The 15,240-nt window shown below is 42.5% G+C and overlaps 1 protein-coding gene across 3 annotated transcripts; it reads left to right on the forward strand.

Annotated features, from left to right (window-relative positions):
* The first annotated feature begins 951 nt into the window (after positions 1 to 951).
* On the forward strand, positions 952 to 13,286 carry PRNP (prion protein (Kanno blood group)). 3 transcript variants are annotated; one of them, XM_079944308.1, is made up of 4 exons: positions 952 to 1,297; positions 3,978 to 4,076; positions 10,921 to 11,653; positions 12,337 to 13,286. In XM_079944308.1, the coding sequence occupies exons 3-4, from the start codon at positions 10,931 to 10,933 to the stop codon at positions 12,421 to 12,423; spliced, it is 810 nt and encodes a 269-aa protein (XP_079800434.1). In that variant the 5' UTR covers positions 952 to 1,297; positions 3,978 to 4,076; positions 10,921 to 10,930; the 3' UTR covers positions 12,424 to 13,286. The 3 variants fall into 3 exon arrangements, with proteins under 3 accessions (XP_079800434.1, XP_079800433.1, XP_079800435.1); XM_079944307.1 differs by having other exon boundaries at positions 953 to 1,301; XM_079944309.1 differs by having other exon boundaries at positions 960 to 1,301; positions 10,921 to 13,286.
* The last annotated feature ends 1,954 nt before the right edge of the window (positions 13,287 to 15,240 follow it).

A 15,240-nucleotide genomic window follows, 5' to 3' on the forward strand; every position in this document is an offset into this window, starting at 1 on the left:
AAGCCATCTCTGAGGAAAGAAGGTAAGTCTCTAAAAGCACTGTCAACCTAATCATTATGTAAGACTGATTGGACAGAAAACTGCCCTGGCACTGCTGCCTAACACTCATTTCTAACTGGCCACAATCCAGTTCTGTTACTGAATCATCTCCATCCCATGGTCATGTTTTACCTCTCATTTCCGCTTTCCAAGCAGACCTTTCAGACCCACATTCATATAAACATCACCAGGACTGTTTCACCCACATTCATATGAACATCACCCCAGTGCTGTTTCACATCGCTCCACTCTACACAATCCTCCTGGCTTCTCCCCTCCCTCACTTGTCCCCTCCCACTTGAGTGAGCCGCCCTGGGATACAAGTATTTAAACCAAATCCTGTTTCCAATGGGTGTCTCAATATTTTAAAACCTCTTTCCTTACAAGCTTAGTGGAGCCTCTTGCCCACAACAAGGGAACTAGATGTCTCATTTTTCCCATTATGCCTATTGACCCAGCTTAATTAATATTGGTACTCTCAAAAGCGCCCCAATTTGGGTAATAATGTATATGATCCCCCTAACCCTAACGCCTGTCTTCTATCATTTGCCATCCTTCACATGAGACAAACCCCTACCTAATTTCTTGGCAGGAATAATGATCAAGAATACACAATGTTTATACAAGAAACCTCAGGTAATGTCCAGAGTGGACTTGTTATATGGTTATATGGAGAGCATTTTCCTCATTTGTGAATATCATAATCTAAATCATCTCTTTTGCATATAGTGAGCAGGAGCTGAGTAAATGAAGGAACAGGTGATGGCTAATGTCCTTTCTAGGCCTCAAATTTTAAGGATATATGTGTAAATTCACAAACTGGGCTCAATCCAGTGTAGCAGAATTTTCTTCCTCTTTAGAAATTTCTGGTTACCAAAGATCCAGAAATTGCTTTCTCATTCCCTAATCTTTCGATTTCTCGTGTTCTCCATTACGTAACGTGGAGCTGGGGCTTTGGGCCGAATTTTCCTTTAAAGATGATTTTTATAGTCAATGAGCAACTTCAAGGAGTGACGAGCCAGCCGGGGAGGCGATATTAGTTGACGCACGCGTCTAAGCGAATCCCAACTCGTTTTTCCCAGGGACTCAGATTCCCGGGCTTGCTTGGCAGGGCTGAGCCTCTGCGCGTAAACCCCGGGCGCGTGCAGCCGCCTCCGGGCCCCGCCCCCGCGTCTCTTCCTCTGCCCGGCGCTGACGCCGGCCCTCGCCGCCAGTCGTTGACAGCCGCCGAGCTGCGAGCTTCTTCTCTCCCGCAGAGGCAGGTAAACAGCCGCATTGCCCTTTAATCTCCCAGCTGGGGCCGTGGGCGCAGAGGCCGGCAGTCAGAACCCCCGCCTTGGGGCCGAGGCGCGAGGGCGCACGGCCGGGTCCGGGCGGGAGGCCGACCTTGACAGTGAGGAGGGCGGGGAGCTTCCGGAGGGCGCGCAACGTGTCAGGCCTACCCAGCGAGCTCGTTGGTTTTCGGACGCCGTGGCTTGGTTTTGCCCTCCTGGTTAGGCGAGCTCCCTTTACTCGGAATGGGGGCGGGGGCCGCGGCTGGCCGGGGCCCCTCTGGAGGGTTGGGGGTAGTGTCGAGGAGTCTGATCCCCTCCCAGGCAAGTCCACGGCGGGAGTGGGATGGGCGAGTAGCGCCGGCAGGGGGGCCAGAGGTCCGGGGAATGGGCGCGCGGAACCCAACGAGGGCCGCAAAGGGGCTCCGCTGGGGCGCTCAGCGAGGAGGACCAAGGAGAGGCGCGGGTCTGGGCCCTCCCGAGACCCAGAGGGGACGCGGCCGACCACCCGAGTCCAGGGCCTCGTTAGGGAGGAGTCCCGGGGCGTCTGGGGGCCTCCCCAGCCGCCACCGCCGACCTCCTCCCCAGAGGGGGCCCCGCCTGCCATCACGCGGCCGGGCGGTGCCTGGGACGCAGCAGCGGGCGGGTCTCTGGCACCCCCGGGGACCGGCACAGGCTGGCGTGAGCTGGGCTTCCGGCCTCGGCGGGCGGAGTCTTGGGGCGACCCCGCCCTCGCTCCCGGGCCTGAGACATCCAGGGGCAGGCGGCAGAGTGTCTCCTGCGAGCTCATGTGTGGTGGACTCACAGGCTTTGCTTTTCGCCGTCTCGACTGTCCCTGTGGAAGGAGAGAACTCGGCCGTCGGGGGGACTCCGAGAGCGGGGATCAGGGCCGGGCAGCGCCCCTCGGAGAACCACATTCCTCCGCTAGTATGGGTGGCACCTTCACGTTTGATTATTGAACAACGGGAAGAAGTCCATTTTTGCAGTCCATTTTCGTTTTTGTCCTTTTCTATTTGTATCAGCAGTGGCAAATAGATTTTTTGAAATCATAAGCCCACCACCATCACATCCACCCTCACCATCTCAAAGCCACTGCCTTCTGTTTTGCAGTTTCCTCTTCTCCAGTTCGTACACAACACAGTGCAGTTTCACCTCGCTGATAATGATTATCCTCATCTCATGGCTGAGTTATTTTCCTGTGCTTAGAGCAATCACGGTTTAATAAGCAGTTCCCAGCATGCTGAACATTTGAATTGTTTCCCTTTTCCTTGCAAAAAAAATCCAGGTAGAATAGAATTAAAGATTTTCACAAATCAAATTATCAGAAAAAATAGGAACAGAAAATTGAATAAAAATGTCAGATCTCTGGAAAAATCAACAGCTGTCTCAGATTTGAAGAAGAAAAAAAATATCACCAATGAAAAGGAACAATTTTACCTACCCAAACACTGAGGAGCTCTTACAATGAAAAAGGACTAAACAGAAAGGGAAAGAAAGCAGAGCTAGGATGTGATTTGTATATGGTTTTTATCTGACACAAATTTTTCATACTTGTGAAAGAATATCGAGATTATAAAAGATAAATGGTGAAATGATGAATCGTTTATAGACTACAATGCAAATTAAAGTAAGTCTGGATTATCATTTTGCAGCTATTAGCAAAAACAACAGTAACAGCAACCACTGCTGGAAGGTTGCCTAGAAATTTGCATATTCAGTTATCCTGGGAGGTGACAGGGCTTTGGGGTTAGAAAGATGGCTCTGCAACTAATCATTTCACAGCTTGGGACCAGTTACCTAATTTCCTCATCCTCCTTTTGTCCATTCATACGGTAGAGGAAATTATACCTATTTCAGGAGTTTGCCAAGATTAACTGTTTGTGTAAAACTGACCTTTGGTATGTATACCTTTATTCTTTTCCTAGTCACACTGCACTGGGGACATAGTGAATCTGTGTGAAATTTGTGAAAAGCAATCTGGTGATGCATTTAAGCCAAGACCCAGAAACCCCACTCCTGGGAATTTACTTGCAATGGAAGAAACAACAGGAAAGGGAAAAAAAAAGCCATATGCACACACATTCAGAATGATCTAAAATTAAACCCAACGGAGAAGCAACCTAAGTGTATAACAGCAGGGCAGCAGCTAAGAAAATCATGACACATTAACGGCAAGGAACATTGTGTAACCATCAAGTCATGATTTTGGAGCCTGTCTGCGATATATTGGAAAAAACTGACAAGTCAAAGTACAGATTACTAAACTGCATCTACTTACTCAGATGCAGTTTATTAATGTATATGTGAAAAATCTGAATAAAAATGAAGTTTTAATAGAAATACAGGTTATTTTAATTTTCTTGTTGATATATTGCTTTTCTAAATAACATCTTTAAAATAGTTCATAGTTAATTTTTTTAAGGAAATGGACCCACAGCTTTCTGTGTGTGGGAGAGGGAGAGCTCAATGTCATGTTTGCTGCTGCTTTTTTGAGCTGACCTCATTTCTTTTTTTCAAATATTATCTTGTTTTTTTCCTTGAGTAGATATATAAGTGGTTTAGTAATTTATATATTGGGTTTTTCATTTAAAGAATCAGTTCTTAGATTTATTTATCAATTCTAGTTTTTTCTTTTCTGTTTTTTTTTTTTTTTTTTTTTTTTTTTAGGGACTCCTGAATATATTTGAAAACTGAACAGTTTCAGCCAAGCCGAAGCATTCTGTCTTCCCAGGGACACAAATCCAACTTAGCTGAGCCAAAGCAGATGTACGTACCCTGTGGAATCCCTTTGGTCTTGTGATGGTTGAAAGTTCCCAACTGTCACAGAAGATAAGGTCCTCGAAAGGCTGTGGTCACAAATCCTTGCTCTGGAGGCAACTTGGATCTATATATGTAACCCACACCTATTATACCTTCCTTTCTTGTAAAATCATCTTGATTTTGCAGGGAAAGGGCTTTCTCTAGAATCATTCTGAGTTATGTAAGGAAGCAACCATTTTAAAAATAGTATAATAAAAGCAGTAACATTACAAACATTTCTGCACTAAATTAACACTGACAAAAGGTTTTATGAGATGACAGTTTTTTTTCCAAGCTGTAGTTTTAATTTATCTATTCCAGTCTCTCTTTTCGGATCTTATTTCCTCTTCCAAGGCAGCCAGCTTTATCAGTTGTGAACTGCTGCATGTGAAACATTCAAAACATGCCTGTATCTAAAGCTGTGATGGCTGCAGCAAAATAATCCTTGAGTGAATAGCATGTGTAGTAATTCTTACATTTGGGAGAATTTTCTGTTTGTTCATCCTTTTTCTTCTAACCATATTCTCCTGGGGTATAGGGTAGGCTCTAGCAATGTTGCTTTTTTTTCAAGCTGTTCACATAATTCTGAGGATGGATCAGGTTCAGGCCCTTTGCCCTATTCAGTCCAGGGCTAGGCCTCAGTGCCAGTGAAAAACCCCCACCCCAGAGCGGTTTGTAAAATTTTGAGTAGCTTGCATTAGGCTCTTTAAGGGGCAATGACCTCAAAAGATAAAAATATGACACATGAGTTCCACTTAGCTCAGGAAAGACAGGAAATTTTTCCGGGGCAGTCGGGGGTAGGGGGACTATTTGGTGTGCCAGTTCCCAATTTAACCAATTAAGTGTCAAGGGTGTAACATGTTTTAAGTATCAGAAGTTTGGCCCCTGGCACATGACCACTGGACAAGTTCCTCCTGGCTCTTAGTCCCATGTATTCCCCATGGGAATAGGATGAATGGCATAATATATGGATCTTTTTTTTGTTCCTTCTCTCTAGTTCCATTGCTCTGCCATTCGGCTCATGCACTAATGCCACATGATCTTATTTATTTTAGTTTTGCAATGCATTCTGGTACCTGGCAGGCCAAATATACCCTAGATTTTCTTCCTGTTAAATAATTTCTTTAGTCTTCTTAATTTTGAGTATCATTTCATCATATTCCTTAAAATCCTCTTTAAATTAGGACTGAAATTGTGTTGACTTTATGATTATTTGGAGGTGAATTGGTATCTTTCAGTCTTGATTTTCCCAACCAAAAACATTATCTGTCTTTCTCTTTTTTTCCAGTCTTCCAGCTTTCTTCCTAAAAGGTCTATTTATTTTTAGGTTAAATCTTAGATATTTTGAATATTTTGTTGCCACTATGAGTGGGATTTTTTTTCCACACTAAATCTTCTAAATAATTACAACTGATTTGAGTATTCACTCTTCTATATGTTGATTTCAAAAGCTGCCACCTTAATAAGCTCACTTATTTATTCTAGGACACAATTTTGGATGATTTTCCTGGATTTTCCAGATAGAAAATCATACCTGGGACTTCCCTGGTGGTGCAGTGGTTAAGAATCTGCCTGCCAGTGCAGGGGACACGGGTTCGAGCCCTGGTCCAGGAAGCTCCCACATGCCGCGGAGCAACTAAGCCCGTGCACCACAACTACTGAGCCTGAGCTCTAGAACCTGCAAGCCACAACTACTGAAGCCCGTGTGCCACAGCTACTGAAGCCTGCACACCTAGAGCCCGTGCTCCGCAGCAAGAGAAGCCACCGCAATGAGAAGCCCACACACCGCAACGAAGAATAGCCCCTGCTTGCCACAACTAGAGAAAGCCCGCACACAGCAACAAAGACCCAACGCAACCAAAAATAAAATAAATAAATTTAAAAAAAAAAAAGAAAAGGGCTTCCCTGGTGGCGCAGTGGTTGAGAGTCCGCCTGCCGATGCAGGGGACACGGGATCGTGCCCCGGTCCGGGAAGATCCCACATGCCGCGGAGCGGCTGGGCCCGTGAGCCATGGCCGCAGAGCCTGCGCGTCCGGAGCCTGTGCTCCGCAACGGGAGAGGCCACAACAGTGAGAGGCCCGCGTACGGCAAAAAAAAAAAAAGAAAAAGAAAATCATACCTGGCTAGAACCTCCATAACAGTCTAAAATAGCAGCAATTGCTTGCATTCTTGTCTTGTTCATTATATTAAGGAGAATGCCTTTCCTCTTTCAGTTAAGGTAGGGTGTGGGCTGTGTGTCTGTGATAGCTGTTCTTGATGATGGAAAGGGATTACTTTCTAGTTCTATGGAAATTTTTTCAACAGCTTAACCTTAAAAAATCAGGAATGTATGTAGATTTTAATTGAAAACTTTCAACATCAGAGCATCTTTGTGTTTTTTTCCTTAACCTACTAATAGGTTACTTGATTTTGTGATTTTAAGCCATCCTTGTATTCCTAAATAATCCTTATTGGTCACAGTGTATTCTTCTTTTACTAAACTGTCAAAATCAGCTTGGTGGTATTTTCTTTTGGTTTTTGGCACCCATGTTGCTGGAGGTTGGATAGCTAAGAGTGTGAGCCCTTCACTCAGAATACTGGAGTTTGAATCTCGATCCTTTATTCCCTTGGCTATTAACAGCACTTCTCAGGTGAAGCTGCCCAAGTGTTTATCTCTGCTGAGTTCCAGATTCTTATAACAATTGCCTGAATTGATACTCCCGCTTGAATGGCTCATAGATGTAGCAAAGTTAGTATGTCCAAACTAAAACTTTATTTTCTCTCACAAGCATGGCCCTCCATCAGTTTCCTCTGTTTCAACAGATGGCATCACCACCATCTGCCTGGCTATGAAAGCCACAAACCTGATCAACTCTCACTTCTCCATCCACTCTATCTGCTTAATTGGTTCTTTCTGCAAAATACATCCCATTTTTTCACAGCTCCTCAACTGCATTGGCACAGTCCCAGGCCACACCGCCATCTTCCTTCAATCGTTTTATAAGTGGTCTCACCATTTCCTTTCTTGCCCCCCAAATTTTCTACTTACACAACAGGGTGAACTTCCTTAAAAAAAAGAAAAAGATCCTGTGATGTTATTCTCCTAAGACCCTTTAATGGCTTCCCACTGTCTTTCAGGTTCCAGATACCTATCTTCCTTAGTGCTTGAACCCACAAACTAAACATCTTACTCACCACTGTGTCCTCAGCCACAGCACAATGCTAGACCCTTAGAAGACAACAAATATTTGTTAAACTAATCAATGGCTATTGTACAGTAACTTTTTTCTCCATTTCTCCTATGGTTTATCGTCAAGTTTTCTATTTCTTTAAAAACTGGCACGTACTAGCTGTTCCATAAATATTTGTTAAATGCATTGATTCTAACATCTGTTTTTATAATTTAATAGGAAGGCAATCCATCCCACAAAGATTTTTAATTCATAAAACTTTTACTTTTCAGAGTTAGGTCTCTAGAGTCTGCTTTTGCATGTGGTGTTAGGGTCCTAGTTTTATTTTCCTCTAGTTTCCCAGAAGCATCTGCTAAACAAATGTTTCTTTCTCCATTGATTTGTGGTGTCCGATTTATCATTTATCAGGTTTGTACTAAAGAATATATACATGGGTTTATATCTGAACTTGCTATTCTCCTTCCTTTGATCTGTAGGTCCGTTTCTAGACTGTTACCCTATTTATTACATATTTATTACTATGACTTTGTAATAGGATTTAATGTCTGATAACAGTAGATTCTCTCCTTTTTTCTCTTCTTTTTTAAGGTTGAGTTTGCTACCTGTGGACATTTCTTACCTCTTGTGGGTTTATTGAATTCCTCAAAAAATCCAGGTGGAATTTTGATTGTCATTTTATTATTATAAGTTCATTTGGGGGTAATTGATATCTTTATAGTACTAAGTTGTTCCAACCAAAACCTTTCCATGTTTACAGATCATCTTCTTTGTTCTTTACTAATGTTCAATTTTTCTTTCCCCAGTCTTAAGTCAATCCTAGATACTTTATAGTTTGGGTTGAAATTATTACTATCTTATTAATTTTTTTCTAGTTGATTATTGCTGGTATAGAGAAATGCTGATTTTTGTAGGCCAATCTTGTATCCCACAACTTATCCCTCTAGTTGTCTCGTGTTACCTCTGTTGAGTCTGTTGAATTTTCTATGTTTATGATCACATTAGTTCCACATAATGTCAGCTGGAGCTCTTTCCTTGGAGTTCTTGCACCAGTTACTTCTTTGTCTTTGCATATGGCATTGGAAGGACTTCCAGTCCTGTGGCAGTGTACATCCTTGTCTTGTTTCTGATCTTAAAGGGACTACATTCAAAACTTACTTATTGTGTTTGCTGTTTTAGTTATATAATCTTTATTAAGTTAAGGAAGTTACCTCCTATTCCTAGTCTACTAAGAGTATTTTTCTTAGTGATAAATAGGTATTGACTGTTGTCAAATACTTAGTGTCTTGAAATGTGCCAGAGTGTTAGGCCACAACCTGACTGTTCTCTGAGAGCATCTTATATGAAGTGTCGTAGCACAGCCAGACATTCAGAAACCTAGTCTCTATTCCTAGCAATTTCACTAATTAACACTGTAATCACAGATATGTCACTTGACTTTTCTGAATCTTGGTGGCTAATTTGTAGAGTGAGAAGTTTGGATTAAATAATATAAGATCTTCCTTATTTTTATCACAAACAGAAAGATTCTCCAAGGTCTCATTAAGTTTTGAGTCCTTATCCTTAGAAATGATTCTCTGCTTCAAAATGTAGTTGTTAATTTTTATGCTTTTTATAATTAAATGTTGCTATTGTTGTTCTCAACTGATTTTAAAATGATCTTGTCTTAATATAGTTTATGATCATCCAACTTTAATATTCAGTTTTAAAGTACTGATCAGCAACATATGCCCGTGGCCCTTATGCCCTATTACCTGTATCTCCAGTCCATGGTCATTCTTCAGCTCCAGACTCACCAAGCTAACTGCCTACTGGTATCTCTTGTCCCAGTAGGCAGCTTGATAATGGCATTGTAGCTTGATAATGGCATTGCCAAAGCCACACACCACATTTGTCTCCCTCCAGACTTGCTCCACCTTCCGTGTTCTGTCCACACAATTGCCCAATCCAGAAATCTGGGTGCCACCTCGATTCTTCCAGTCTTTCATCTTCCACGTCAAACACCAAGCTTTCCAGAATTCCCTGAGGTGTTTGAGCAGAATTGTGAGCAGCCTGGAAGCCAAGAGCTGAGCCCCATTAGCAAATGGAAAATAGATCAGGGAAGCAGACCTGCAGAAGACTGAATGCCAGGAGATGTGGATGCGAGATTGAGGCCAGTCAGCATATCCCAGGACCCTGTCCCTCTGATCTTACACAAAAGAGCCTCCAAAAATCCTAATTGGCATATTCTGAGCAGTTTAGCTGGGCTTATAACTTTAAAATATATTTTTATTTACACCAAGACATTTCAGTAGTGATAGTAGAAACAAACATGATGTTAATTCATTTATTTGTTTAATCAGTCTTCCTCTGAATATTATCCAATTTAGTCTTTAGTTCTGAAGGTTATGAAAAATAATTTTATAATATTAGATGCCGTTTTTATTTGAAGGTGTCCCAGTGCTGGGGATAAGACTACTATCAGCATTACAACGTATGCCATTTTTGGTTTTGTGGCACATGGTATTTTGGAGCATATGGTTTGACATGGGGTACAGTAGAAACTAATGATCATTCTACTGTATGTCTTTAATCTCTGCTCTTGGCACCAAGCACCCAGGGTGAATGAGGTCTTCAATCTGAAAGGAGGTTTTTAATTGATGAATGTACATTCTGCAAAGGTTCATAAATTATCATGCAGGATACTTTGTTTATTCCTAAGCCACGCTAGCCCTTTCATATAAGATATGTGTCTTTTCTACCAAAAATTAGGAGAAAATAAGTCACTCACGAACCATTAAATGCTGAACTAAGACTCATTCAGTGAGTGAGTGACTGCAAAGCTTGTGAACACAGCCTTCCTTACCCCATTTTGAACAGCCCCATTTGTTTCTGTCTGTAGAGAGAAAAATGAATTTATAGGTGGGCTTGCAGAATCTTGCACATTTCCTGTTTCCAAAAATTTATTGTATTGAGAATTTCTTTGAGGAAATTCTTGTTGGCATTTATATGTTCAGAGGATATTAATTCCTTCACTTAACAGGTATCTATTGTGTATATGCTCTGTGCCAGGCCCTGAGGAGATAGCAGTGAACAAAAGAGACATTTCCAGCTTACATTCCTGCAGGAGGAAAGAGGACATGAGCCAGCTATTTAGAAAATGATTTAATCATTTCAGCACCTACCTGGGGGTGTTCCTAACTGGACATTAGAATCACTTCCATAGGGGCCATGCCAGGGTCCCGGGAGGTTCCAGGAGCTCATATCCCTCATAACAGCCCAAATCACTACTTCAGAGAAGCTCAAAGCTATGGCAAACCCACCAGGTGTTAATAGTTTCTTCCAGTTTAGATACAATGTATCAACCAGAGGTTATTTTTATCATAAGCAATGTTGCTGGCATTCCACCTTTATCAAGTTTCTAGGAAACAGAGCCAGAAATTATCTTAAGGTCAAATTTGTCCTGAGAGAAGGAGAAAGAGCTGTGTTAACCCTTTACCTACAATTACTTTTGCTGTAAGGGTTGCAAAACAGACATGGAATGTGAAGAACATATATGACCAAGAACATTTATAGCTGATGCCACTGCTATGCAGTCATTATGCTGCAGACGTTAAGTGTTTTCAACATAAACACACAATGCTGACACCCTCTTTATTTTGCAGATAAGTCATCATGGTGAAAAGCCACATAGCCAATTGGATCCTGGTTCTCTTTGTGGCCACGTGGAGTGACATGGGCTTCTGCAAGAAGCGACCAAAGCCTGGAGGAGGATGGAACACTGGGGGGAGCCGATACCCAGGACAGGGCAGTCCTGGAGGCAACCGCTATCCACCCCAGGGAGGGGGAGGCTGGGGTCAGCCCCACGGTGGTGGCTGGGGACAGCCCCACGGTGGTGGCTGGGGACAGCCCCACGGTGGTGGCTGGGGTCAGCCCCACGGTGGTGGCTGGGGACAGCCCCATGGTGGTGGAGGCTGGGGTCAAGGTGGTGGTACCCATAATCAGTGGAAGCCCAGTAAGCCAAAAACCAACATGAAGCATGTGGCAGGAGCTGCTGCAGCTGGGGCGGTGGTAGGGGGCCTTGGTGGCTACATGCTGGGGAGTGCCATGAGCAGGCCCCTTATACATTTTGGCAGTGACTATGAGGACCGTTACTATCGTGAAAACATGTACCGTTACCCCAACCAGGTATACTACAGGCCAGTGGATCAGTATAACAACCAGAACAGCTTCGTGCATGACTGTGTCAACATCACAGTCAAGCAGCACACGGTCACTACCACCACCACCAAGGGGGAAAACTTCACTGAGACGGACATCAAGATGATGGAGCGTGTGGTGGAGCAGATGTGCATCACCCAGTACCAGAGAGAATACGAGGCTTATTACCAAAGAGGGGCAAGTGTGATCCTTTTCTCCTCCCCTCCTGTGATCCTCCTCATCTCTTTCCTCATTTTCCTCATAGTGGGATGAGGAAGGCCTTCCTGTTTTCATCATCTTAATCTTCACCAGGTTGGGGGAGGGGGTATCTACCTGCAGCCCTTTAGTGGTGGTGTCTCATTCTTGCTTCTCTGTTCGTCACCTGTAGGTTAATACCCTTAGCACTTACAGCACTGGGAAATGGAAAGTAGATCTGAAATGCTATTTATTCAAGCCCCATTTGATTTAATCCTTCATAGGCCAACGCTAGTGCTGAGCTGGTAAAAGTGTAACAGCAAATAATCATTGGTTGATCTAGGCTTATTTTTTGTCTAGTGCAACAGATTGAGGCTAAAACAATTCTCAAAGCAGTCTTCAAATACCTTTGCCTAAATACCTCCAGCTCCTTCTCTAGCTAGAGCTCAGTACACTAATGCCCCATCTTAGCAGTGATTTTATAGCAATTTCCTCATTTGTTTTAAGAAAACCTGACTGCATTTCCCTGTTCAGACGGCATTTCTGCCAAATCTGGAAGGAGGCTGCATAATATTCATTCAAAAAATAAAACTAGAAATCCTTAGCTTGTGGGCCCAGGCTCAACCCGGTGGAAAGCATGTGTCCTGTGTCTGCAGAGAACTGTAAGGATGTTTTGCATTTTGCAGTACGGGTTACACAGCAGCTGTTGCATCAAGAATGGATATTCGTGCAACACTAGACTTCAGGGCAGAGGACATTTTCACAGGGAATGAACATAACTAACATAATATGAAAGGCTTCTGAGACTAAAAATTTCCAGCATATGGAAGAGGTGCCCTCGGAGACAGCCTCCCATTTTGGATGTTTAAAGCACCTTTATGTGGTATTCTTTTCTTTAGTAATGTAAACTATAGATAATGAAGATACTTTAATTAAACTACCTTCTGGACACTGAGAGCAAATCTCTTTTGTTTGTGTACCTGGAAAGCAGAATGATTTTAACATTGTTTGGATGAAGCCAGGAGATTTTAACATAGAGGAAACAGCAGCTATAAAAAACACGGTATTCAGGTCCTTAGTTTCTGGAATTGGCTTTTGAATCAAAGAATAGGGAGGCATTCCAAAAGAAAAATAGGTTAGAGATGGTAGGAATATGATCCATTCAAAGTGGAAAAAGCAATTCTGTTACCATTATTTAAGTAAAAGGTAAAATTATTCCCTGGGTTGTTCAATATTGTCACCTAGCAGATTTACATTACTGTTCTGCACTGTTATTACTGGCTTGCACTTTGTGGGTATCCTATGTAAAAAAAAAAAAAATTTATATACATATATATATATTGCATATGACAAAATTAGAAATTTTGGTTAGAGCGATTAACATCTGAACTATCTAATGCATTACCTGTTTTTGTAAGGTACTAAATACTTAATAACACTTAAAGGAAACCCTTTTGTGTGGTCCTTAGGCTTACAATGTGCACTGAATAGTTTTGTATAAGAATACAGAGTGGTATTTGAAATACGCATGTGCTTTATATTTTCTATATTTGTAACTTTGCATGTACTTGCTTTGTTGTATTAAAAGTTTATAAGTGTTTAATATCTGACTAATATTAAACAGGAGCTAAAAGGAGCATCTTCCTTGAAGTTTGCAGTTGTGCTTCACCATTGTGCACCCCATGTTGGCAGCTTCATTTTGGGGGTTAATCTGAGCAAAGTGGCGCATTCACTGCTTGTGGTGGCCAATGTTTCACACACCCACTCCTGATCCTGCCTCAGCCTTACTCCCAGTCACATGCCAGCTATTCTCTGCTGCCTTTTCATTTTTTTCCACAAGTACCTGGCAAAGTCACTTCTGCAGCAGAGGAAAACAGTCCTTGAATTCTGGAAGCTTTTTTCTGTTCTGGATTTTGAAATAGAGGATTTTCTTGATTAAGATGAGACTTAACAAACTAAATTATCTACTTGATGCCCATCCCCGCCCTCAACACCAACTCAGGTTATAAACTGTGAGACCTGGTAACAATCACTCTTTGGATTGAAATTCAACACCGTAAGGTCAATAGGCCACTTTTCTTTGTCACAGGGTTTCAACTCATTTTTCATGTTTTCTTCTTCACAAGTGTGAAGTACCAGCTCTCAGTTTTCCTTCACAGAGGTTTTCTTCTGCATCTGTAATTTACCAACAGCAGGAAATAATCATAAAAAATGACAGTGGTTGAAATCATAATATTTATTAATACCTTAGCAAATGCCAGTATCCTTCAATATCTAAACAGAGGATCAACTTTGCATTAAAAATGAAAAGATAAAAACATCTTGAAACCCCATCATTCACAAAACTATTAAAACAAATGACATATACAAAGACTCAAAAGCATTACTCCAAGTTAATCATTAACAAAAATTTCTAGGACTATTTTCATTCAGCCCTTTTGACCATATTTCTAATTATTTAAAAACAAACTATTCATTATCTGCCAATCATACTTTCTCAAAAATAGCCCACTGAGAAGGCTTCAATCATTAAAAGCATAGGTATTTGGAGGGCCAAAGTGAATGATACACATCTGTAGCTTTCTCAGCCACCATGTTTTCTTCCTGTTACTTCCAACTACTATGAGTTGTGCTAAAGGAATTTTTACTAAAAAAAATTTTAAATCAATTTTAAATAACTGAGTCTAACCCTCACAGAGGGTTCTTCCAGAGAAGTGTCAGGTGTCAACCTTTGTTTCCCTTCCTTTCTCTCTGGGGTTAAAGCCAAATAAGTGTCCCCTGCCTTTGGAAGGGATTTGGGGTCTGTACTGCTTCCCACCCTAGTGGGAGCCTTAATCTGGCAAGAACCTGAGCTTCCCCAGGCTCAGGCCCTGACCTTGCATTGGTCTAAGCATGACTGACCTACACAGTTCATTTCCACCTGAGAAAGGTCAGTTCCTCTCTGGCTCTTCAAAACTGGAGGATTCAGCTCCTCCTGCATTAAGCTTACATTTCCATCCTTTGCCCCACTCCTGTGAGGCCTACCCCTGTTCTCCAGGAAGCCACGCCTTCCACTGCGTACACCCAGTCTACAAGATTCACGTCTGCCTTGGTACATCTGTCCTTTCCTCCAGAGCCGGTGCTCTCTTCTTGCCTTGGAGCAATGCTCCTCAAATTTGAATGTGCTCACCAATCTGCACTGACTGGGGCCCAAGATTCTGCATTTCTCACAAGTTCCTAGATGGTGCCATGCTGGTTCTGTGAAACCTCACTGACACAAGGCCCTCAGGGTTCTCACACTATATCCTGCATTGGCACCTCCTGGAGGCTTGTTCAGCACAGGTTGCTGAGCCCCACTGCAGAGTTTCTGATTCTGGAGTGCAGGGTAGGACCTGAGAATGTACATTTCTAACAAACTCCATAGCAATGCTGCTCTCGATGTGGAGATTGCACATGGAGCTCCACTGCTCTACAGGAAGATGTGAAGGAAATAGAAGGTGGCCTGGCCCTGAAATACAGAGCTGTTAGGGAGACTAAAAACCTGACTGGAACTCTCCCTGGGGAGGAGAAAGATGGGAGCTCTAAAGATGAAAGGCCATGGAGGTGTAAGG

This window comes from Stenella coeruleoalba (genome assembly GCF_951394435.1).
Source record: "Stenella coeruleoalba genome assembly, chromosome: 15".
NCBI lineage: Eukaryota > Metazoa > Chordata > Mammalia > Artiodactyla > Delphinidae > Stenella > Stenella coeruleoalba.